Source organism: Sprattus sprattus (assembly GCF_963457725.1).
Source record: "Sprattus sprattus genome assembly, chromosome: 16".
NCBI classification, from domain to species: domain Eukaryota; kingdom Metazoa; phylum Chordata; class Actinopteri; order Clupeiformes; family Clupeidae; genus Sprattus; species Sprattus sprattus.
Window position 1 is genome coordinate 11913566 of NC_137914.1, and position 23527 is coordinate 11937092.

The following is a 23527-nucleotide window of genomic DNA, read 5'->3' on the forward strand; positions in this document are numbered from 1 at the left end:
TTGTAGGTAAAGTGGTAGGTACCTGTGTGGTTTACCTGACGCACACAGGGAATCACAGCACATTTCAAGGCTAAAACAAATTAAATTAGTTTACAAGCCAAACAATTAAATTGTTGATTAAAATTAGATATTTTTTTAGATTAGATTTTAAGAATAATTGTAATCATTTATTTGCAATTAGTTTGATATATGAACAACTGCACTGTCTTCATAAAAGAATAAAACATTTTAAATATTTTGAATTTAAAATATAATATTGTTTTTACCACCATGAAGTAAAAATTGAAGGCAGATAGCAGTACATATTTCTATATGAATGTGATTCCTTAGTCTGCTTTCTTTGTAGAGCATGCACAACAGGCATTGTTTTATGTGTGTCAGAGTTACATTGTTGATTCTTTAACTGCTTTAGATATTGTGATTATTAATTATCTTTGATGATTTGGCGTTTATACTTAGTTTTGTTCAGTTAATCAGTTAATATCCCCAGTGTTTAATGAAATGTACTGCAATGTTTCAACACTGTGAGGGCCATACCTATGATGCATTCAAGATGTCCTCCGCAGATAGAGTTGGCAGAAGGTATGATAATGTTTAGATAGCCTGTTTTGGTCACATGGTTCTCTCTGGCCACATGAGAGAATTAGGAGTTTCTCCTATTCCTCTTCAGCCCACTAGGGGATATATCAAGCATATAAATGTAAATCACAGCAAAATGTCTGCTAATAAGAATCTGCCATAACTGCACAGGAATAGATAGAGAATAGTCTCATTTATTCTCGGCTGTTATTATTAGAGATTCTGCTAAGAAGTTGAAAGAGTAGATGAATACAGTGTTTAACTGTCCATGTGTAGACAGAGCATCCCTCTGCTCTGACGCAGGGGAAGAGGAAGGGAGAGGGAGAGAGGGAGGAGGAGGAGGGGCGGTGGCAGTGTCTCCTTTGTGTGTGTGTGAGTGTGTCTCTGTGTCTGCGTGCGCATGGCCGCATGCGCATGTGTGTGGCCGTGTATTTGTATGCATGCAATCCAGGGAGGAGCCAACACACAGCATTAGAGAAAGGAGGATGGCGGAGCTGAAATCTCGCAGCCGGGAGAGCTTGAACAAGGTGACGGAGTTAAAGATGGAGGGTAGGTGCCGTCTGAATCCCTCTTTCACTAACAGGTGCACCTCCACTGAGTGTGCCTCTAGTGTACCAGTGGCCGCTCAGGGGGGGCTGGGTGGCATTGAGCACATGCTCGTTTGGCACACGGAGGAAAGGAATTAGGCTCTGTGAGGCTCTATTCAGGTGGCTTGGTTTGAAGTTGTAACAGCGTTGCTTGAGCACATGCTGAGAGGTGCTGTAGACTAAAAATGCATCAAATGCACTGAAGCCTCAAAATATCCTGGTAATTTTATTTCTATTTATGTCAAATATGTTAAGAAATGTTAGAATACAAACAGCAAAGGTAACCCCATATATTATAAGCACATGTCTAGTGAGCTGATCAGGTTCTCATATACAGTCATAGGATGATATTCTTTGTGAAAAAATGTTTAATAAATAAGTATGTGTAAATCACTGAGTAAACAATATTTATGAGTTAATTTACAGGGCCAGAAAGTGGATTTGTAGAAAGTAGGCATTTATTTAACTCGAAACTGCCAGCATAGGACTAAGCAGAGAAACAGAATGATATTAGGATCCAATCACAATGGGAAAATAATTAATTTGTGAAGATCCGTATTTGGATAAAAAATCACAATGTTTGATCACTGAAATATGTTGACTACAGGTGTTTATTTACCAGCTGTATATGTGATTATGTATTTCGAAATCACCTAAACATATAACATATTTTATAAACAGAGGGCTGAACAGTGTTGCTAAGCACTGTTCTTTACAATTTTGCTCACAGCAGTACCATGACATATGCAATATGGTTTGTAGTTAGAAATTCAGTGTATAGATGTTACTGATAATACAGTTTCATTGTAAAAGTAAAATGAAAAGCCTTTTCTATTTCAATATTCTCATATATAAAAAGCAATTTAAAAGACAGACACACAGAATCTACATCTTTTTAGTGCATCTACACTACATCATTGTTGTTCATCTAGAAGCATTTCTCTATTTAAAACATCACAAATACATAGTGCACATTAAAGCTAGAAATAGGGTATATTTAGTTTGTTCATATGCTGTGTAGTATGGATGTCTCTGTTCATTTACCCATTTAGCAAAAACACTAACTTAACTGTCCATTATGAAAAATGACAGATGTTACATCATACCAATTACTCATAACCTCACTTTTTTTCTGGGTCCCAAAGGCCCGGCAGATGAGGGCAGTGAGATGGAGAAGGAGCCCATGCAAGTGTCTCCCAAAGAAGACGCCCCCAAAGAAGACGCGCCCAAAGAAGACGCGCCCGAAGAAGACGCCCCCAAAAACAAGATTGAGCTGAAGAGGAGCATCACGCTGTTCAACGGCGTGGGCATGATCATTGGGACCATCATCGGCTCGGGCATCTTTGTGTCGCCCACAGGTGTGGTGAAGGAGGTGGGCTCCCCTGGCTTGTCGCTGATTGTGTGGACAGTGTGCGGTGTGGTCTCCACCATGGGAGCGCTGTGCTACGCCGAGCTGGGCACCACCATCACCAAGTCGGGAGGAGACTACACCTACATCCTGGTGGTTTACGGCGAGTTGGCAGCTTTCCTGAAGCTGTGGATAGAGATGCTAATCATACGCCCGTCCTCGCAGTATGTGGTCTCCCTGGTTTTTGCCACATACCTGCTCAAGCCACTCTTCCCAGACTGCCCTGTTCCAGAGGCTCCAGCCAAGCTCATTGCCTGCCTCTGTCTAAGTGAGTGTCCTCAGTTTTGTTAAGTTCCCAAAGGCGCACACACAAACACACAATGGAAAAGAGTGAGGACTTTTGCAACATGACTGAAAAATGTTGTGATTTTCCTTTGGGTTATTACCAAACTGACTGCAATCGGCTTCAGAAAGAATTATAAATACCATAAAACACCTGTTTAAGTGAAGATAAGATGTTCAAAACTGTTCTGCCTGCAGGTTCAATTAGATAACTGTCAGTTGCTGACATTAAACATGATTAAATATGTTTCATTTGGAAATGCCAACTTTACCAGTCCCTCCCATTTTAAATGCACAATACTTCAGATATTTATTTATGTGACTCAGCCTTAGATGGGTCCTTCCATCTCTAAACCTCTGAAGTCGGTGAAATGCTTTAAACCCATTTGGATTCTTAACTGACGTCTGACCTCTTCTCCTCTGCAGCTTCACTGACCTTTGTGAATTGCATCAGTGTCAGAGCCGCGACCAAAGTCCAGGATGTCTTCACAGCATCTAAGCTCCTTGCGCTTTTAATCATCATTTTATTTGGCTTTATTCAGATTTTTACAGGTATTTTCCCTCAAATGAATCTATTTGACCTAATCTGTTTTATATTAACTAGATGTATTAAATTGTCATTAGTTTCTTGGCAATGTGGGTGATTGGTGATGAGACCTCAGATCTGCTCTGTGTAAACAAAGAGATTCCCTTGCTCTAACCCCAGCCAGATAGTTGTCATAGAAACTCAGAACACCGGAAATGAGTTTCTCTCCAATAACACAACAGTGTAATGAATTCCCAGAGAGAGACGCTCAGAGATGATGGTGTCTGATGATGCCTCACAGCCAGTCTGAAAGATTAAATGCGAAATGCTCTGACTTTTTGTCAAAACAGGTGATGTCGATTACCTGTCTCCAAACGTGGCATTTGAGGGCAGCAAAATGGGAGTGGATAACATAGTGCTGGCCCTGTACAGCGGATTGTTTGCCTATGGTGGATGGTAAAGAGGGGGAGTGGATTGGGGAGAGGGGGAGTGGATTGGGGTTTTATTGGCAGGCAGCACATTTGGGGGCATTAGGACAATCTACAATATTTTTGCATAACCATTCTGTTATGAGTGATTTTGTGTAATAGTTATGTAAGATCACATGGCAATATGGTCACAGGAAATGCCTGTGCAAGTGGATTGTAATTGTTTATGTTTTGAATTTATGTAGGAATTATCTGAACTATGTCACTGAGGAAATGATCAATCCAGAGAGGTAAATATCTTAAATTAACATAGACACACTGAGAATTGCGAATTAACATGAATCAAGATCTTACTATTATTCAGTGTAGGTCTGTCTACCTCTTCCTCTCCCTCTTCCTCTTAACACTCTGTTAACACTCTTGTCCACAGGAACCTACCTTTGTCAATAATCATCAGCATGCCCATAGTTACTGTGGTGTATGTGCTGACGAACATGGCATATCTCGCCACCATCCCCACACAGGTCATGGTGGAGTCTGAAGCTGTCGCTGTGGTGAGTTTGACTCATTGGATCAGTCATTCTGATTTGGGCAAAACTCATATGCCTCTTTGGACTGCTCAACGTGTATTCATGCTCGTGAACCTATAGCCCATGTTTGTATAGCAACTGAATTCTGAAGAATTTAATTCTCTTTTCAACATTTTACAGTCTTTTGGAGAGTACCATCTGGGTGTGATGTCTTGGATCATTCCAGTCTTTGTTGGGCTGTCCTGTTTTGGTGCAGTCAATGGCAGTTTGTTCACCTCAGCCAGGTAAGCCCACTCACTCAGAGGGATATGTCCTGCACAGTATTTACTCTTACTTTAACTGAAAATGTAAGAATACAAACTTGGCCACAATTATCCAAACCAACTGTGGTATTTTGCTAACAATAAAAGATGAGACCCATGTCCAGTTTGGGTACTCAGAATTACAATGTGAAGCTCCCCGGTGTCCCCCTCAATGAGGTGCAGTCCTTGAAGATAGCAGACAGTCCCCCTCACCCATCAGAGAGTTGGATAAGGAAACAGTAGTTAATAAACCGTAATCAAATGAGATGATGGTGTGTTATCAGGCTGTTTTATGCGGGTGCTCGTGCGGGACAGCTGCCTGCCGCCCTTGGATTGGTCCACAGTGACCACTTCACCCCAGTCCCCTCCCTCATCTTCACAGTAAGTTCCTTCTGCATGATGGCCACTCTGCATGTCAGTCTCACCATTTAACTGACAAAAGGAAGCCCTCTGGTGTGGCCACAGGGCCCCCCTGTCACAAATCAGTTACTTAAGACTCTCTCTCTCTCTCTGTCTCACCCATGTTCTCTTTTTCTCTGTCTGTCTCGCTGTACCTCCCTCTAGTGCTGCTTGTCCATGTTCTATGCGCTGTCCAAGGACATCTTCTCTGTCATCAACCTCTTCAGTTTCTTCACATGGTTGTGTGTTGGCATGGCGATCGCCGGGATGTTGTATCTACGCTGGACCCAACCTGATCTCCGCAGGCCCATTAAGGTCAGACCACTACTCAATGGCAACCTTATGTCCCCTAGGAGGCAACCCTAATTACACATTCAGGCCCAGCCCCTTCCTAATCAAGCATGCCAACCATGCCTCAGCCGTGTAGTCCACTCCACTGCACAGATGATATATGGCTCAGCAGTAACGGTGGTGGAGGCCCTCAGCAGAGTCAGCCTAATCTCCTTCTGCTCCATAACACTCCGGCTGTGGGGATTGGGGGTTGGCTGTTGCATTATCCCCCTCTTCTCAAAGACAGCCATATGAACCACCCTCCCTCCCCTCCACCCTCCCAAACAAACACCCACGGCTTAGCTCCTGAAGCTGCTCATATTAGAGAATGCCAAATAATGGGGGCCGCTATTAATGCAATTTTCATGGGTCTAGATTGAGTGTGTCTACCAGTGATTTGCTTGTTAATGTGCTGATTGACTGTGTGTGTGTTTGATTGTGTCTGTGTTGGCTTAGATCCCGTTGGTGGTCCCTGTGGTATTTGTGCTGGGCTGCACCTTCATGGTGCTGGTGTCCTTCTGGGCCGCCCCCTTTGAGTGCCTTGTCGGCTCGGGCATCATCCTCTCAGGCATCCCATTCTACTTGCTGGGCTACAAGTGGCAGAAGCCCCGCGAGGTGCAGAAGGTCCTCGGTGAGATTTGAACGTTTATTATTGGTAGCACACATGTGCCTGACTTAAACAGTAGAGAATAGGTGAGTGGAGAGAAGACAAAGAAAGTTGAACATAATGAATGTTTTGAAATGCATGTTTGTCGTATTGTCTTTACTACACGCTCAATTACTGCAAGAATGATAGGGACTGTTTCCATGGAACAACGGACTATTGGTTTCTGCCCTTTCCTGGCATTTAAGATTTGGGCGTCACATTTATCAAGATCTTGATTAAATCTTTCAGGAGTAGGAAAAGGCAGCTGGTAGTTTTTCAAACTATTTTTTTAACTCTTTTAAACTATAAAATAATTGAAGAATGCTGAAAGGATTGTAATGAATACAGGTTTGAGGAATGCAGGGGATTAATAAAACTGGTGATTCTCTTTTCAAATGTCAGAAATAAGTCATATTTTTTCCCCCACAGAAATCTTCACCCTTTTCTGCCAGAAGGTTTTCTTGTCAGTTCCAGAGGAGCGGGATACAACAGAGTGATCCAATCAGAATCAGCTGTGGTTGATCGACAAGAATCTGTATTCTCGCGGATGTGTTTCTTATTTGTGTTGAAGTCAAAAAGAGAAGTGGCATTGTATTTGTCTCTGTGGTTTCAGGTAAATCTGTTTATTTCTTTTGTCCTCTTCCTACTTTTCTCACGTAACAAAGACATGTAGTATTTCAGTCACACCTCAACCGGATCAGCAGACACATGCAACAAAAGCTGCTGGAGTTAAAGTATTTATGGTTTGTAAGGTTAAACAGATCTCAGTGCGACTGATACTCAGTAATGAGGTGGAGCTCAGCCTAATTCACCCCTTTAACCCGAGCTGCACGTAAGATCCCCAGACTTGAGCCCAGTCAACCTGGAGTATTCAGGTCGAATAAGTGTGGAGATGTGGTCTGGGAGGAGCTAACTAGACACGTTTGCATTCAGAGCTAAATGCCAGTGCAGCACTTCTCTGTAGGCTGTATCTTATGCCTCTAAGCATAAATGTCTTGTGCACCAGCGCCAACCCATGGCCAGTAGGTTTCCCTCAACTCCTCTTGGCTTCTTTGCCAGTTAATCTAAATTGTGGAAAATTGCCCAAACTGTGGAAATTACCTCATACATTCTCCACAAGGAAAATTCGAAACCTGTCAACTGCTTCATTTTTTAATCCCATATTTAATTTCTATTGGTAGCTGACCTCATACTAACCTGTTCTGTTGATATAATACATTTCCCATTACTACTAGTGTAACAACTGTTTGCCAGTTGTCATTGAGCTTTCATTTTCTCATCACAGATGTCTGCATCTGCTTGTTAATTTTAAAAGAAAGGACACCAATTACTTGAAGATCTTGAGGTGTCCGTACTGAGATTACTTGGATGTGTGTGTGTTTTTTTTTTCTTCAAAAACACCAGCCTAAATGTGACCTGACAACTGCGATACACACACACTGTACAATAAGCAACAGGAACCAGTGACGTGCGGTGAGGTTCACAGCTGGTGAGGCACAGAAACCGGAAGTGATTACGTCATTCCGATCTCTAGTTGTTTAAAAAAAAAAAAATAGAAATGTATACATCATCATACATGTATATGCTTATGGTTTAAAAATTGTCATGTCACCAGAACTGAAAAAACATCATGTTTTATTGTCTAATACTATTACTTTTAAACGATTATTATTACAAGAAGTTATGCGGCTCAATAGTTAACTGACTTTTATGACAGCTAAACGTACAATCGGTGTGGTAATTGAACTTTTACACCGTGTCAAATAAGATATTAATCGTTACAAGGAAGCGTATGTAGCCCTCCCACCAATGATATGGCTCATTTCAATTTGTCTAGGGAAAATATAACCTTTTACATAACTCGGCAGTGATGGGCAGTAGCGTCACTACATTTGTCAGTAGCTTGGCAGTTACGTCGCTATTTACAAAACCAAGTAACTTTTCAGTAGCTAAGCTCTTTTATTGATCAAGTACCGCAGTAGCGTCCTCGAAAGCTAATTTATCCTGGACCTTTCTGATGTTCATTCATAACAGGCTTCCCTGCAGCCATTAAACACAAAAAATAAGCAGTACATCACTTTAGGCGAGACGAGTGAAAATAGATAGATAGATATCGTCATTTCAAGTACACCAGACGCTGCTCATACATTTAAAATGAATTCTCCCCTAATTTTAAATGGGTAGTTTGCATGCAGATTCTAGGCAACCGGATAACTAGAATGCTGTTGATATTTAGATACAGCTGAAGATGATGAAAGTTAAAAAGTGAAAAGTCCGTGCGACGAGTGAAACTTAATATGTTTTCAGATGCCTTCTTTGTAATCCAAAGAAAAAGTTCCTGTCAACGTCAATGACATCCAACACAAACATACGAACACACGAATTTCATCCATTCAACCGTTTTTATCTGACTGACAGTTGTGTTGATCCCTAAAATTTAATTGACTTGGCATGCAGTTTGTTTAACTGAAAGTAGCTTCTAATGTATCAAACTACTTTTGACAGGTTTATGTAACTTAGCTTGCTACTTTTTTTTGAGTGTCTGTGTAGTGAAGCTGAATTTATTGTAGAGTAGCTGATAGCTTAGCTCACTACAAATATCAAGTAGCTTGCCCAACAATGCAACTCGGACACTTGAATTCGAAGTTGAGAAAAAAACACTTACATATTTATTTACACAACGTATTAACAAGCAAACAGGTAAACACCACAGACATAGCACACAATACCAAAATGTTCTACTGACCGGTATAATTTAAAGTTGGTGCACTCGCAAGCTCCTAATCCATTCACGGCTCCCTGCACCTAGCAGCCTTTAGCGAGGTTTGTGTTCCGCATGAATATGTCCCGTTGGAAAACATGAAACACTCCAATGCAATGTCAATACCTTCGGTCCCGTCGTTTGAATCAAACATTTTAGCTCCGCCATTGGTCTCCCATTATTAATCATTTCACGTTTGGACTGCAAGTCCAATTTTGAGAGCTGCTTCAGGTTAGCAATGCAATCTTCCATTTTCGCCGTCAAGGTCAAGTAGAAGTGTGTAGAAGAAGACAAGTCCAACGTAAGACTATATACCCGAGAATTGCGCTCTCGCTCGCCCCCTTTACTGAATCAGTGCTACTGCCTGCCTCAGTAAGCAATATTTTTCAATGCATTTTGAGCTCAACTCAAAGGTTCTGCGCTTGCGCACGCATGCGTAAAACCCAGTTTGGAGTGATTGCGCAATCCCTACTGAGGCACTGGTTCAGCTGTCCATAGACAGCAATGCATTTGCCTCAGTACACGGCACGTCTACTGTCCCTGGGAACCGGAAATGCTCAAATTCAGCGATTTTGATAATAAAAATGCTCGAAATGCTCGGAATCATGCAGAAATGACACTCGTAACACAGATAACTAGAGAAATATGAATATTTATTTTATAATACATAAATATATATGATTATTATAATTGAAAAAATATATTTTTTTTTTATATTTTTTTTTTTTACTTTTCAAAATGACAGGTGAGGCTCTGCCTCCCCTGCCTCCTATGACTGCACGTCCCTGACAGGAACTCATATTCAGGAAAGGAGAGGCCTGATTTATCCCCTTTAGGATAGGCCTCTTTATCTCCCTACAGCTATGATATACCCGCACCTTCCCATAGGTAGCGCTGTCGCCTATGTTTCAACATTTGGGCAAAGGTGAATGCTACAGTAGTAGCAGTACTGTCAGAAGGCCTCTTTTACAAGATAATCAGAGTTGTCATGAGCACAGTAACAGAGGGTAAGTACAAGCACAAAAATGGTATGGATTAAAGGGAATAACCTCTGTGTCTGTGTCTCAAGATTCAACAAGTTCTTTCGTCCAGAACAGTAGTTTGTGTAGTTGTTGTTAATATTTATGCTGTTATTGGGTTAGGTTTTCTTCATATGAACGATATGAGTATGGCTTTTCTGTGCTTTTCTTATTATGTAATAGTTTTTGTACCTCGCTGAAAAATGAAGAAAACTTCCCAACAATGACATAGAGGAGCATGGGGCAGTGAAACACTTGTTATCCTTAGTTGCTCTGTCAAACAGACCCATTGTGAATATGTGTGTGTGTGTCTACATTTTTCTACATTCAGATTATTTGCTTTTATATTTTTTACAAGTCATTTTTAGACGTTAGGTGTATGTTTACATTATGTGACCTTTTAGACATAAACTTGGCCCAGTGGCAGAGACTAGAGCTGAGTTAGCATTGTCAGACTGCGCTAGCAAGACTATGAAGAGGTTGAAGACGCACACACAACATTGTACGGGAGAAGGACATGAGTCCAACCTGTGATTGTAATGTTTGTATTACTTGCTAAATGTTGCTTTTTCGTAACGCAAGATTTAAAACTCTCCTTCTTTCAACTCCTTTTAGTCTGAATGTCAGTCTTGATGGCAGAAACTCAATAAAAGTGTACTGAGAAGCAAATGTGTGTTCAATCCCTTTTATTTTATCAGCACATTCTGTTCCATTAAGATCATGTAAGCAATGGTAAGGCACAACAGGGACAGAGAAGAGACTTCAGGCAATATTTTGTTTACATCCAATGCTGTAATGGCTGAAATAATACTAAGCAACAAGATAACATGGCAACAAGCAAAAAGGAAACACCTCAAATACCTCTTCAGCACAAACACATTAATATAATCTCCTGGGAAACTGCCAACTGTAGCTCTTGCAGTAGTCAATTTACAATTAATGCTGGGACATGATCATTTTGGACTTTCCATAACGTCTGGAGCAATGAAAGTGCTCATGTGCAGGTATGACGTATGAGGAATGAATTTCAAATGAAAGAATAAGAAAAAACAAAGCATTTACTCACATATACATCCCTAACAGGCCCTAACATTTGGGAATATGCATGCAGATGTAAATGATAGACATTAAGTAAGATAATGTGTTCTTGATAGGGTTGTGCATGTTTTGGTGAAGCTATCATCTAGGTTTTGTAACAGTGGTGGACTGGTGGGTACAAAGACTCTCTGAGCAGGGGGCACAGTGAAAGATAGAGAATTAGAGAAGCTGTTAAGATCTCCACATACAGATAAGGATGCCTGGATGACCAGCAGCTTCACCAAAACACACACATGAAGTCACATGTGATCACATCACATACTTTTGTTCCCTTCTTCCTTTCCTTTGGCTTGTGTCCACTCATGCGGACACGGTGATGTACTGATCCATTGTGCCAAAATAGGACCTCTCCCACTCACTCATGAGGTCGAAGTGCAGCGGGCGGTCGCAGAAGCTGCAGGAAGCTGTTGCTGGGCCATTCAGGGGCAAACCCACCTCCTTCCACGCCTCCAGCAATCTCACTGTCAACATGCACAGGGGAGTCACATGACATACCCAATTTACACAAGGTCAATTGGACTTCAGTACTTCTTGCAGTGCGTATAAATGTTCGTAGATAAACACCATAGATGATATGCCATTGTATTATTAGCTTAGATCTATAGCTGTAGTCCTAATTGAAACCATGTGTAGCATTTCATTTTGGTCCTTACTGCATGTGTCTGTATATAGGGGTTGCTATGGTAGCAGACGTTATATAATGTCTGCTACCATAGCAACCCCTGGAGGCTTACCTGTGAAGAAGTCCATCATGGACGGCATGTGGAAGGGGGATGGGGCCAGGCGCAGCATCTCCTGCCCGCGGGCTACGGTGGGATAGTTGATGGCCTGGACGTAGATGTTATGGCGCTCCAACAGGAGGTCACACATCTTTGAGTTCAGCTCTGCATTGCCAACCTGTGGGGGCAGCAGAGAGGGGCATTATGTTGAAAGGTTTGCCATATGGCAGGGTTATTCACTGTTTTCAGTGTGGGCATCAGATTTTTATAATAATACCAACTGCAGAGGCACAGATTTTTTAACAATGCAGCAAATTGTCTTCATTAAGGTCAAAAGGCCTATCCTTGAATACTGTGACTACATGAAGTTAAAAAAATTAACTTTTCTCTAAATGAGCTAGCAATGTATGATGAAGCTATGCTATGATTAGCTATGATTAGATATGCTACATTTGTCACCATATAAGAAAAAGGACTTTTTCAAAGCCTGGCCAGGCATTGATGTTGGGCAATTGGTCTGATTGGCTTATGCCTATGGACAGTTGCAATGCAATTCACCACAGGCAGCATTTTGATAATTGAATATACAAGCTTACATGTAGAACGTACCACAATCTTTGCTTGATTTGAATTTTTTTCCCTCTATCTATATGGACCTATCACGTTCTTTAATAGAGAATGTGATATTATAGCAACAGAAACAGTGTGTTAACTGAGATATCATGGTGGGTATCGATGGTATGAGAGTTTCAGTTTCAGTTCAATTCACAGGGTTGCTGATTAGGAATTTCTGACAAATATACAAATATTAGGGACCAGTAAAAGTGAATGTCAAAATTATTGTATGAGCACACATGGTCCATCGAAAGGCCAATACTCCTGGCCATGTAAAGTTATGATGATGATAAAGGTGCTTTTATGGCCCTGAGGTTGTACAGAGGTGCATCATACCCGGATGGGGATGATGTGGCTGGGGCAGTTAATGACAGGCAGGCCAGCGTCCATCAGAAGCTGGCGCATGTGTTTGACATTGCGTTGGTGGGCTCGACGCAGCAGCTGGCCTTCTGGGCTGCGTAGCACCCGCACCGACTCCAGCGCCCCCGCCAGCACCATCGGCGGCAGGGAGGTGGTGAAGATGAAGCCGGCGGCGTAGGAGCGAATTGTGTCCACCAGGGTGGCGCTGCTGGCTATGTAGCCCCCCACACAGCCAAATGCCTTCCCTGCATCAGGGGAGAAGAAACATGGAGAAGATAGCAAGTCTGAAGGCATTCTTAAAATGTCCCCTTCGTATGTTGAGTGTCTAAAATCAAGGCAGAGTATGTGTTGTAAGTGAAGTCGAAGTGGCTAAAACGTAGAGCGTAGAAGTGGAAAACGGATAGTGCGCGTTGTGTAATTAATTGCAGAGAAAGTGGGTGGAGTGGAGCTGTAGCCATTCAGATGCCACAGTGAGTTTACATACTTTACATTGTGGATTACACTGGAACTAATATGGCTCTGCTGTAGCATAGATCAGGGCCAGATTAGAGCTATATCCTATTCAGAATCAGTAGTTGGTGGTGGAACTAATGTGTGTGCTGTAGTTGGGGCAGCAGGCTAAAGGAGGAGATAAAGCGGCCCTAGCCTAGCAAAAGCAATGCTTTTCTTGTCAAAACCACTATCACTGAGCTTGAATGAGGAAACAGTTCTCAGCTGTAATATGTAAAGGAGATGAGGGGAGGTTAAACCTGTGTCTGACAAAACCCCTCAGAGGCCTTTAATCTTGGCATTAGCATTATGTGGTATGATTGGGTCTGTTTAAAGGAGCAAAATGTAATTTTTGTTAGGTTTGTACTAACCCAGGGTTCCAGAAACAATGTCAATCTTGTGCATGACACCGTCTCTCTCCCCGACTCCAGCCCCGTTTGCCCCGTACAGCCCCACTGCATGGACTTCATCCACGAATGTCAGGGCACCATACTTATGAGCCACATCACACAGCTCCTCCAGGGGGCAGATAGCACCTACACAGATGCACATACAGCACATAGACACAACATTGGATAAATACTGTAGAATATAATATTTACAGTAACAATCAACATGTAAATTGTGTGCTGAAGTTGCTGTTTAGTGACTATAATAGGCTATAGGCTATAACTGACAGTTATGCTCCTAGAAAGAAATGCTTTGTGACTCTTTTGAGCTGTTGGCATATTCGAACTTACTTTAAATTTACAACGCAGGGACTTCCAAAGACAAAATTGTAATCAATGTGCACAGCAGGCTACTTTGGTTATGTTTTATGGAAGTTACCTAGACTGCTATTGCTTTAAGTTATCAAGTCAAAGTCAAAAGTATGTTATGAGACTGTTGAGAAATGGTTTTGACCTAAAATATGGACGTTTAAGAGACCCACCATCCATAGAATGCACAGTCTCAAAGGCCACAATCTTGGGGGTTAGCGGGTCTGCTTTGCTCAGTAGCTCCTCCAGGTGTCGGGGGTCATTATGGCGGAAGATAAAGCGCTTGGCTGTGCTGTTCCTGATGCCCTGGATCATGGAGGCATGGTTCCCCATGTCTGAATAAATCTCACAACCTGTGTGATAGATGCACACACATAAATACACAGCACAATTATGTATTCTAAGTTCTAAGTTCTATTAGTATGTAGTTGACATTATTCTAGTTGAAGTTTTTTCTAGTCAGAAGTCAGAAAATATTGTCAGGAAACATCTTTACAAGAATTCAGAAAAGCCTTTTTCTATCCAGTTTTCTTACCAGGAAGCATTTTGGCAAGAGTGAAGAGAGTAGAGTCATTGGCCACGAAGCAGGATGAGAACACGAGAGCGCCATCCTTCTGGTGGAGGCTAGCCAGCTCCTGTTCCAGCATCACGTGGTAGTTACTAGTGCCTGAGATGTTTCTGGTGCCTCCTGCACCAGCACCATGCTTCTCCAGAGCATCCCTGTAAGAACACCACATCATATCACATCAGGTTTTGTCAAGTTTCACCCAGACACAATATATTCCCACAACACAAGTTATCATGGTGTTTAATGGAATGGGTTTTGCTGTGGAGATCCACACAGTTTCTTCTTGGGTTCTGAATGTCAAGAGTATAGTGGTATGTGGTAATTTTCTGTTCTGACTCTGAAGTGATTTTGTGCATGATATTGCTTGGTTCTATTGAGTTCTCCTTGAGACACGTACTGTATGGCCTGTACAACACTGGGGTGGCGGCTCATGCCCAGGTAGTCATTGCTACACCACACAGACACCTGGTTCTCTTTCCGACCAGGAACAGAGTAGTCATCCGCAAAGGGGAAGATGTCAGCATGCCGGTTCACTGTCTTAAATATGCGGTAAGTGTGATCACGCTTCTTCTCACTGATCCTCTCGTCAAAAAAGGTATCATAGTCAAAGCTGGGACCCTCTGTCAAACATACACAAACCATGATAAAAGTTTTGTTAAAGATCAACAACTATTTAAGGTGTCAACAACAACAGCAGCAACAACAACAACAACAACAACAACGAAAATGCTTTCAGTGCATGTCTTCTTAAACCTCCCCAATCGAAAGTTAAGAAAAAAAAATTCAGGTGCTTTTTTTTTTTTTTGCAATGTTGCCATGAATAGAATCATAATGGTGCCATGCTGGAAAGCACCATTCCTGTATGAAGACATACGGTTGAAAGCACCATTCCTGTATGAAGACATACGGTTGAGTTGACATTGAACAAAGTTTGTCTAATTTTCTTGAAATGGGAGGTGATTTCATTAGAAAGGCTATCTATGTTGCTGCACACGTCAACTCACTCATGTTATCTCTGAGGAGACGGGAGGGAGCCAGGCTCTGAAGCCCCAGTAGGGAGGTGTGTCCCATGCCTGCCTGAAGTGAACTCACCACCTCTGTTTAACACACACACACACACACACACACACACACACACACACACACACACACACACACACTCACACACTCACACACACACACACACACACACACACACACACACACACACACACACACACACACACACACACACACACACACACACACACACACACACACACAGGTCAGCACTGACGGATCACGTTTTGTTGTGGCTATGGGATTAAGAAAAATATACACGACTGAGTCGCTCAGATTTCAGGAAAGAGGTCCTAAGGTCTTTGTAAGAAAATAAATCTCTCTCTCGCTCTCGCTTTTCACAATTACATGTTTTAATAAACTTCACAGAGGAGACAAACGAGTCAGTGGTACTGATACTTGTCAGGTTGTCTGAGTTTGTGTTATATATGTGGCTGTGGTCTGTGAGTGCGATACCTGTGTTTTTTGACGCATTGCGAAAGACATCCTCCTGCACCTCTTCGCTGGCCTTCACCACATTCAGCTGGGATGACACAAAGGGGCAGCCTTTAGACACAGAGACAGCAACCTGGGTGGCCGCCTGGGACATGAGGCGCTTTTGGGCCAGCGTCATCAGAGGTGGTGCTAAAGAACACAAACACATACATACACAGAGACTTAACGCGCTAATCTCTACCAGAGCATTATTATCCACGTAATGTACTTAGTGTATCATGCCAAGTCACAACAATTAAACAAATACAGTATGTGTCTTGTGTTGAGGAGCAATTGATTCTAATTATATGCAGAAACCAAGGATTATTGCAATCCTTGCTAGACCCCTAATATGTATTTAATTGTAATCAATGGGAGAATTTGAAGACACAGTATCCCAGTTGTTATAAACTTAATCCCTTCTCCTGGCACATCCTCAGGTGAAGTCAATAAATATTATAAAGTCAGATGCATACCTTTCCCAGGTGAGGTGAGTAAAGTGGGCTGCACGGCCGAGGTGCTGACATGACGAATGATAAGTGGGCACCGGTCGGCCATGGAAAAGAGAGCTGCGCCTGCACTACGTCCGAAAGGGCGCGAGGCTGACTTCAAGAAGGGACAGTGATGCAGAAAGGCAGACATGATTCCTTTGTCCGTCTGCAAAAAATGAAAAATCATGATGATGTAATAAAGTTTAAATAGATTTACAGTTAGTTAAGTCTTTGTCTTTTTATTTAGAACACAACAAAATATTGCAATTTAAACAGTTTTAGATATTTTAGACAATCCACAGTATGTTAAGTAGCATGCATAAACTAATGTAGTGGCCCTAACTCTCAGCTACTGATTAACTACCTGTTAAATAATCCAAATGTAATTGACTCTTCCATAACCTTAACTAAGCCCATTTTGTATTAATTGATGCAAACAGGTGGTCGCAATCGACACAGAACGTTGAACTGGAGGACTGTACAATGGTTGAATACTAAAGTAGGATTCCACTTTGATGTAAATGTGCGGTGAACCATAATTTTGAATGATTCACATAGTTCTATCACATGGGCGCGCCTTTCTGGTGGGCGCGCCTGATAGAGCTTATCTCGTGTACGCAGCTGGCGCTGTTCATGCTCCGGAGTTCTGAAGTTTCGAGTGCACGTCACACCATAGGAGGACGCGATTAAGAAAAATTTGATAGCAAAGGGAGTAAAAAACGTAGCCGAAAGTTCGAGAGTCAATATTTTGTTATGTTTAAAAGTAAAAGTTATTGGTGATAATGCAAAAACTTGTCTAGCCCCACTTTATTGACGCTAACCCTCATTTGTAATGTACATAGTAAATGTTCTCTATGTGGAATCTTACTTTATAGCCTCATCATTACCAATCCTTCATAAAAAAGCATTTATCTATCATCATAAATTCATCTGGCACTCATGCTTTCAACTCAAATGCCCCCACTGCCTTAATAAAGTTATCACATTGTTTTGCGGTCGAGCGAATCTCGTCTTGTGGTTTGTTTTTGTGGTAAGGGGTCATCTTCAGGTCGAACGATTTACATAAAACAGGTGTGTTCCTCAAAGAGAGAGATTTTTACCTTAATTTGCCTGAGTACAAAAATGCTCAACTATTATCCTTTTGAATTCGTTTTCTTTGTAGCTTTCCAAATATATAAACAACTTAAATACAGTTAAATTCGGTCGAACTATCATGATTCAGTGTAAATATTTTGAATCATCAACTGACAACATACAATTATTGAAGGCGAATGAAAAGCTTGGCCAAAATAATGAATTGACAAAGAAAGACATTCTCACCTGTTGACCTGCACTGAGGACGAACTTCGAACAGCAATCGGATAGTGACGCGGAGGAAAGAAGAGCTACTGAGACGTGTGGTTTTGAGTGAACTCACTGGCCAAGTTATCATCTCCCTCGTTCACTCCCTCTCCTTGTTTTGACTGATTCGGGGAGATGTGGTGTGTGTGCCATACACTTCTCTGATAATTATTTGTCTATATTTCAATTAACCCAGAAATAAGAGATTGAATTGAAGACTTGAAAATGATGTGTCTATAATTTAATATCTTTCAAACTATTGAGTTTCAGCCTGACGTCAGAGGCAGAGATCCCATTTATTTGTAGGGGGGACAATACATGGTAACATTTCAGAGGGTAATTCCTGGGGGGGGGGGGGGGGGGGGACATGAAAAAGTTGCTGTCTGGCCCTATTGCCCTGTCTCTCTGTGTGCTTTCTTCGAACTGCGTTTGCTACCTTGCAGGACTAGACAGCTAGCTAACACAGTTAAGCTTCAAAGATGATGAATTTCAAGAGAAGCCACAAGTCTTTTTATCTCTTCAGATCTGCACCGCTGAATCCGGGGTATGTTTCAGGGGTATGTTCCACGTTACTGCACTTTACTGGAATAAATATTGCGCACTTTAATGGAAAAAAGATTGCGCACTTTAATGGAAAAAAGATTGCGCACTTCACTGGAATAAAGACAGATTGCTGCATCAACCACAAAAGAAACTCCCTTTTTCTTACAAACACAGATTGCTACATCACCCACAAAAGAAACTTCCTTTTTTCCAGAATTGGTCCGGGGGCTGGCTGCTGACGACTTATGGCGTAGGCCAGGGACGTGCGGTCATAGGAGGCAGGGGAGGCAGAGAAAAGTAAAAAAAAAATAAAAATAAAAAATTATAATAATAATATATATTTATGTATTATAAAATGAATATTCATATTTCTCTAGTTATCTGTGTTACGGGTGTCATTTCTGCATGATTCCGATCATTTCGAGCATTTTTATTATCAAAATCGCTGAATTTGCGCATTTCCGGTTCCAGAAAACAGGGTGCCGTGGGTTGGATTGGTGTCTATGGGCAGGGGGCAGTGCCTCCCCTGGGATTGCGCAATCAAGTTTAGAACCTTTGAGTCGAGCTCAAAACTCATTGAAAAATCCCTTAGGGGAGGCAGGCAGTACCGCTGCCTCAGGTAAGGAGGCGAGCGAGAGCGCACTTGTCGGGTATAGGTTCTGACGTCGGTTGGACTACTTCTACACTTCTACTTGACGGCGAAAATGAACATCGTATTGCTAAGCTGAAGCAGATCTCAAAACTGGACTTTCAATCCAAATCGGAAATGAAATGTGAAATGATAAATAATGGGAGACCAATGCCGGAGCTAAAAGTTTTGCTTCAAACGACGGGACAGAATGTATTGACATTTGCATTGGAGTGTTTCACGTTTCCCAACTGGACTACATGCGCAACACGAACCACGCTAAAGGCTGCTTCTACAGGACAGTTGGCTTGAAGTTGTGAGCAGACTAGGTGAGCTAAACTAGCCACTGACTGCATTCGCTCAAGGATGATCGTGGGAGAAGAGGACAATTTATTTTCACTGAACAGGGTGAAGTGGATTACAAGTCGTGAGTGGATTACTTTTGTTTTTATTTACGAGCTCCAACGAAAGTGCACCAACTATAAATTATACTGGCCAGTAGAACATGTTGGTATTGTGTGCAATGTATGCAGTGTTTAACTGTTTGCTTGTTAATATGTTGTGTAAATAAATATGTAATTGTTTTTTCAAAACGGTGTCCGAGTTGGGTAAATGGTCATTTAAATTAGCATCCCACCACCGTAGTTATATTTTCTCCAGACAAAATGAAATGAACCATATCATTGGTGGAGGGCTACATACTCTAGCTTGTAACTATTAATATCTTATTAATAACTAATCATAATACAATTAAAAAAACGATTGTTTAAAAATAATGGTATTAGACAATAAAACGTAAAGTTTTTTCAGTTCTGATCAGATGAACATTTTAAAACCATTTACATATATACATGTATGTATACATTATATACATTTTTAAACAACTAGAGCTCAAAATTACGTAATCACAAGGTTTCTGTGCCTCACCAGCTACGAACCTCACGGCACGTCACTGGTGTAGCGCCGCCCGTTGGAAATAGCATATGAACCAAAACACTTTGAGGAATAGGGGATCATGATTTTTCAACACTTAAAAAACACATTGTTTTATGCTTATAATTAGCACCACTTGTGTTGGCGGGCTTTTATTTCATATTACTATATTATTCAAAATTATTTATTTGTGTTTACAATGATTGTTGAGGGGGGGACAACTTTGTAGTAGGGGAGAACACGTCCCCCCTGTCCCCCGGGATCTCCGCCTATGCCTGACGTATTCATGTTTTGTCTTTGTCTACTATATAGTTATTACTGCTTTAATAACAACATTGAATCAGGTGCTTAGTGATGTGACCAAAAATATTGCAACATATGTAACACTTCAAATGGCCCTGGTTTGACCTTCAATAATACAAAATATGACCTGCTCCTTACCCCTAACCTTCCACTGATGGTCTTTCATTTTTAAACCATGTATCATGAGATCAAGTCTTAGTTTTGTCAGTCATGATTCAGGTTTAATCTTGAACAATGGCGGCCACACATTGTTGAGACAGAGACTTGAAGTTCCACACTCACTCACAGCGCTTCACCTTAGCTTATCTGATACATCCATTGAAGGCTGGCTTGTTAAATGCTCTCTGTGAACCAAGGGCATCACCCTCAGTATTCACGAGGTCTTGAAGACACAAGTCTCTGAGCCATTTGCTGACTCTTTCAAAACACTCCCTCAGGATAAACTCTTATCTAAACAGAAATGATTACATTCTAACTGATCTCCCAAATAAAAGTAACAATTATGACTAGGTATAAGATTGAATTATTGACTATGGCATATACTACTTATTAACTATAAATCTCAAATGCCAGTCCCTTCACCACTGATCTCAAACTCACTTCATTTTGTCCTAATTTTAGACCCTTGACTTTGCCCAGAACCAACAATCAAAAAGACCCAAAGCTCACCTGGACCTGCATTCTACCCTACAGACATCACAAATTAAAGTTAGTGTGGCTCTGTACTTATTGGCCTAGGCATAACATGATGAAAAGCTCAGTTTGAGCTACACCTAAACTGTGATCACAGTGGTGTCCACAGCAATGTCTTCTATTGTCCACATCCTTCTCCTTCTTCCTTCAGTCGAATCTCAAATTTTAACGTAATCCAAAATCTACCCATATGTCTATTCTGTCATGTGGTTGTCTTTTTGTGGATATTTTGTAAAACCCTGAGGCAGAAACGGTTTGCTTAAATTGCCTAGTTTTTGAAAATAACTGTCATTATGAATAACCTTGTAATGATTTATGTGATGATTTATGAGGGCCGAAGGGGTGAGATGTTAGAGTGTACTGACATGGCCTGAAACTTTGGTCTGAAACTTTGTGGCAGATTTACTACAGGGTGAACAAAGGGATTGGATACAATTCTGGTTATGTGCTACAATAATGTGAAACAGTAAGAGTTTTGCTCTTTTCAGTTGAAAAGAAAAACGTAGATCACACTTGCATCCATTGGGCTTTATGTGTAAATATGAAAAGTATAATGCTGAAAATGTGATAAAATGATTTTGCGGATATTGTGGTCCAAATCCGGTTGAACAGGGGAGTCACAAGCACAGCAGTAATCCTGATCTACATACCAGGAATTCCGGATTTATCCACTCTGTGTGACTCATTGTTTTTTCACAGTAATACTGAAATTCACCCCAATCTTAATTAAGCTGACACTCAATAAGTTTCTGCCTCTACACACCACTCACCCCCACCCACAACTCCTCAATGTCCCTCTCTCTCGCTCTCTCTCTCTCTCTCTCTCTCTCTCTCTCTCTCTCTCTCTCGCTCTCTCTCTCTCTCTCTCTCTCTCTCTTTCTCTCTCTCCTCTCTTTGTCTGTCTTGCATATTGCCAGGATCACAAACTAAACAAAGCTTTCTGTGTGTGTGTGTGTTTCGTTATAATGGTCTCATAAATGTGTTATGCCACAAATGTCCTTACGGTTGAAAATGTCATATCTTGGTCACATACTGTACATACATTTCAGCAGTCTTTGCAATTGTCTTTTGATAAGTTGATAGTGTTCCGAAGGTCTAATTTGTTGATAGAGTGCTGTGGTATTTGTGGGTGTTAGTAGTTAGTGTTAAGGTTGTGGCCAGTGATGTGAGTGGAATTTTATTGTAAGGGATTAAGAGAGTGGCTCATTATACAGTAGAACCACATGATAGTTCTCATGCAAAACTGTAAGTAAAGTCCATCCGCTCACCACACAGGGTTACACACACACACACACACACACACACACACACACACACACACTGGCACACAATCCAACACACACACACACACACACACACACACACACACACACACACACACACACACACACACACACACTTGCACACAGACACACACACACACACACACACACACACACACACACACACACACACACACACACACACACACACACACCACTCCACACCATTGATCATGCACACCAGCATAGTGGTAGGTGTATTAGCATACACTGTCAATAAGCTCTTTCAATGGTTCCAGTTACATTTAATTTGTGTGTAATGTGGAAGAATGCCAAAAGCACCCACAACTGTACCATTCGCCTAAGGCACACACACACACACACACACACACACACACACACACACACACACACACACACACACACACACACACACACACACACACACACACATAAAAAGTGAACAAAAACACATACATGTTCAACTACATATATTGCCATTCTCAACCTAAAATTGAATTTGGTTGGAGCGGATGGAAAGAATGAACTTTGTGCCCTTAGCAGTCACTAGCTCCAGCTGACCCTGCAAAGATTCTGATCGTTCTGATCCTGAGCCACACATTTCAGCAGATCTAAAATAATCCCTTCAGCTGATCAGCCCGACATCAGTGCTTTATGTCTGAGCCACACACTCCATGAACACCTCAGGTCGGCACTTCATTTCTGAAAGGCCCTTTCCAGCAGAAGCGACTCCAATGTTTCAACTGTCCAATATTGATCACACCACAATTTTAACATACAGATCAGATTACTCATTTCACATGGGCGTCAGACGATTTATTTCACATGCCCCCCCCCCCCCCCCCCATCAATTCTCACCTTTAGCAAGCAATAATGCACACCCTTGGCAATGGGGAGGGACTGACACAGTTTTCTTAATTATGCTTTTACATATTCATACATGTGGCTAATCGCACTTAAGCTGATTATAAATGTTGACCCACTTGGGCAGCAAAAGCCTCTGAAATGTCAAAATGATAGTCACATGTGCAGGAACCTCAAGTGACAGGGTCAGAGGGGCTGAGGAACTATCACGTTAATAATGTCAGAAATAATCACTGCACTTACTGGTCAGCTTTGTTACACAATCCAAAACTGCAACTAATATATGTCCATATTGAATCCATATTGAATGATATTTACAAATATACAGCTCTATATTATGAAGTAAAATACATTTTTGTATTGTATTTCAAGCTCATTTATGGAGTATATATTTGTGCATGTGTGTGTGTGTGTGTGTGTGTGTGTGTGTGTGTGTGTGTGTGTGTGTGTGTGTGTGTGTGTGTGTGTGTGTGTGTGTGTGTGTGTCAGGGTATGTGTGTGTATGAAAGAG

General features: G+C 41.5%; 2 protein-coding genes across 3 annotated transcripts; one reads left to right on the top strand and one right to left on the bottom strand.

Annotated features, from left to right (window-relative positions):
* Nucleotides 1-1019: 1019 nt before the first annotated feature.
* On the top strand, nt 1020-6514 carry LOC308377201 (large neutral amino acids transporter small subunit 1-like; the record flags this gene model as incomplete). Its single annotated transcript, XM_080853785.1, has 11 exons — nt 1020-1128; nt 2312-2842; nt 3283-3408; nt 3733-3838; nt 4056-4100; nt 4241-4364; nt 4521-4624; nt 4927-5023; nt 5207-5356; nt 5828-6002; nt 6447-6514. 11 exons carry the CDS (start codon nt 1020-1022, stop codon nt 6512-6514), a joined length of 1635 nt encoding a protein of 544 aa, XP_080709911.1.
* Nucleotides 6515-10502: 3988 nt separating this feature from the next.
* Nucleotides 10503-17835, bottom strand: alas2 (aminolevulinate, delta-, synthase 2). 2 transcript variants are annotated; one of them, XM_080854061.1, is made up of 11 exons: nt 17749-17835; nt 16414-16594; nt 15920-16087; nt 15409-15501; nt 14802-15024; nt 14372-14556; nt 14010-14189; nt 13450-13614; nt 12566-12834; nt 11630-11792; nt 10504-11356 (listed from the first exon to the last, which is right to left on the bottom strand). In XM_080854061.1, the coding sequence occupies exons 2-11, from the start codon at nt 16577-16579 to the stop codon at nt 11196-11198; spliced, it is 1773 nt and encodes a 590-aa protein (XP_080710187.1). In that variant the 5' UTR covers nt 16580-16594; nt 17749-17835; the 3' UTR covers nt 10504-11195. The 2 variants fall into 2 exon arrangements, with proteins under 2 accessions (XP_080710188.1, XP_080710187.1); XM_080854062.1 differs by lacking the exon at nt 15409-15501 and having other exon boundaries at nt 10503-11356.
* Between the last annotated feature and the right edge of the window lie 5692 nt (nt 17836-23527).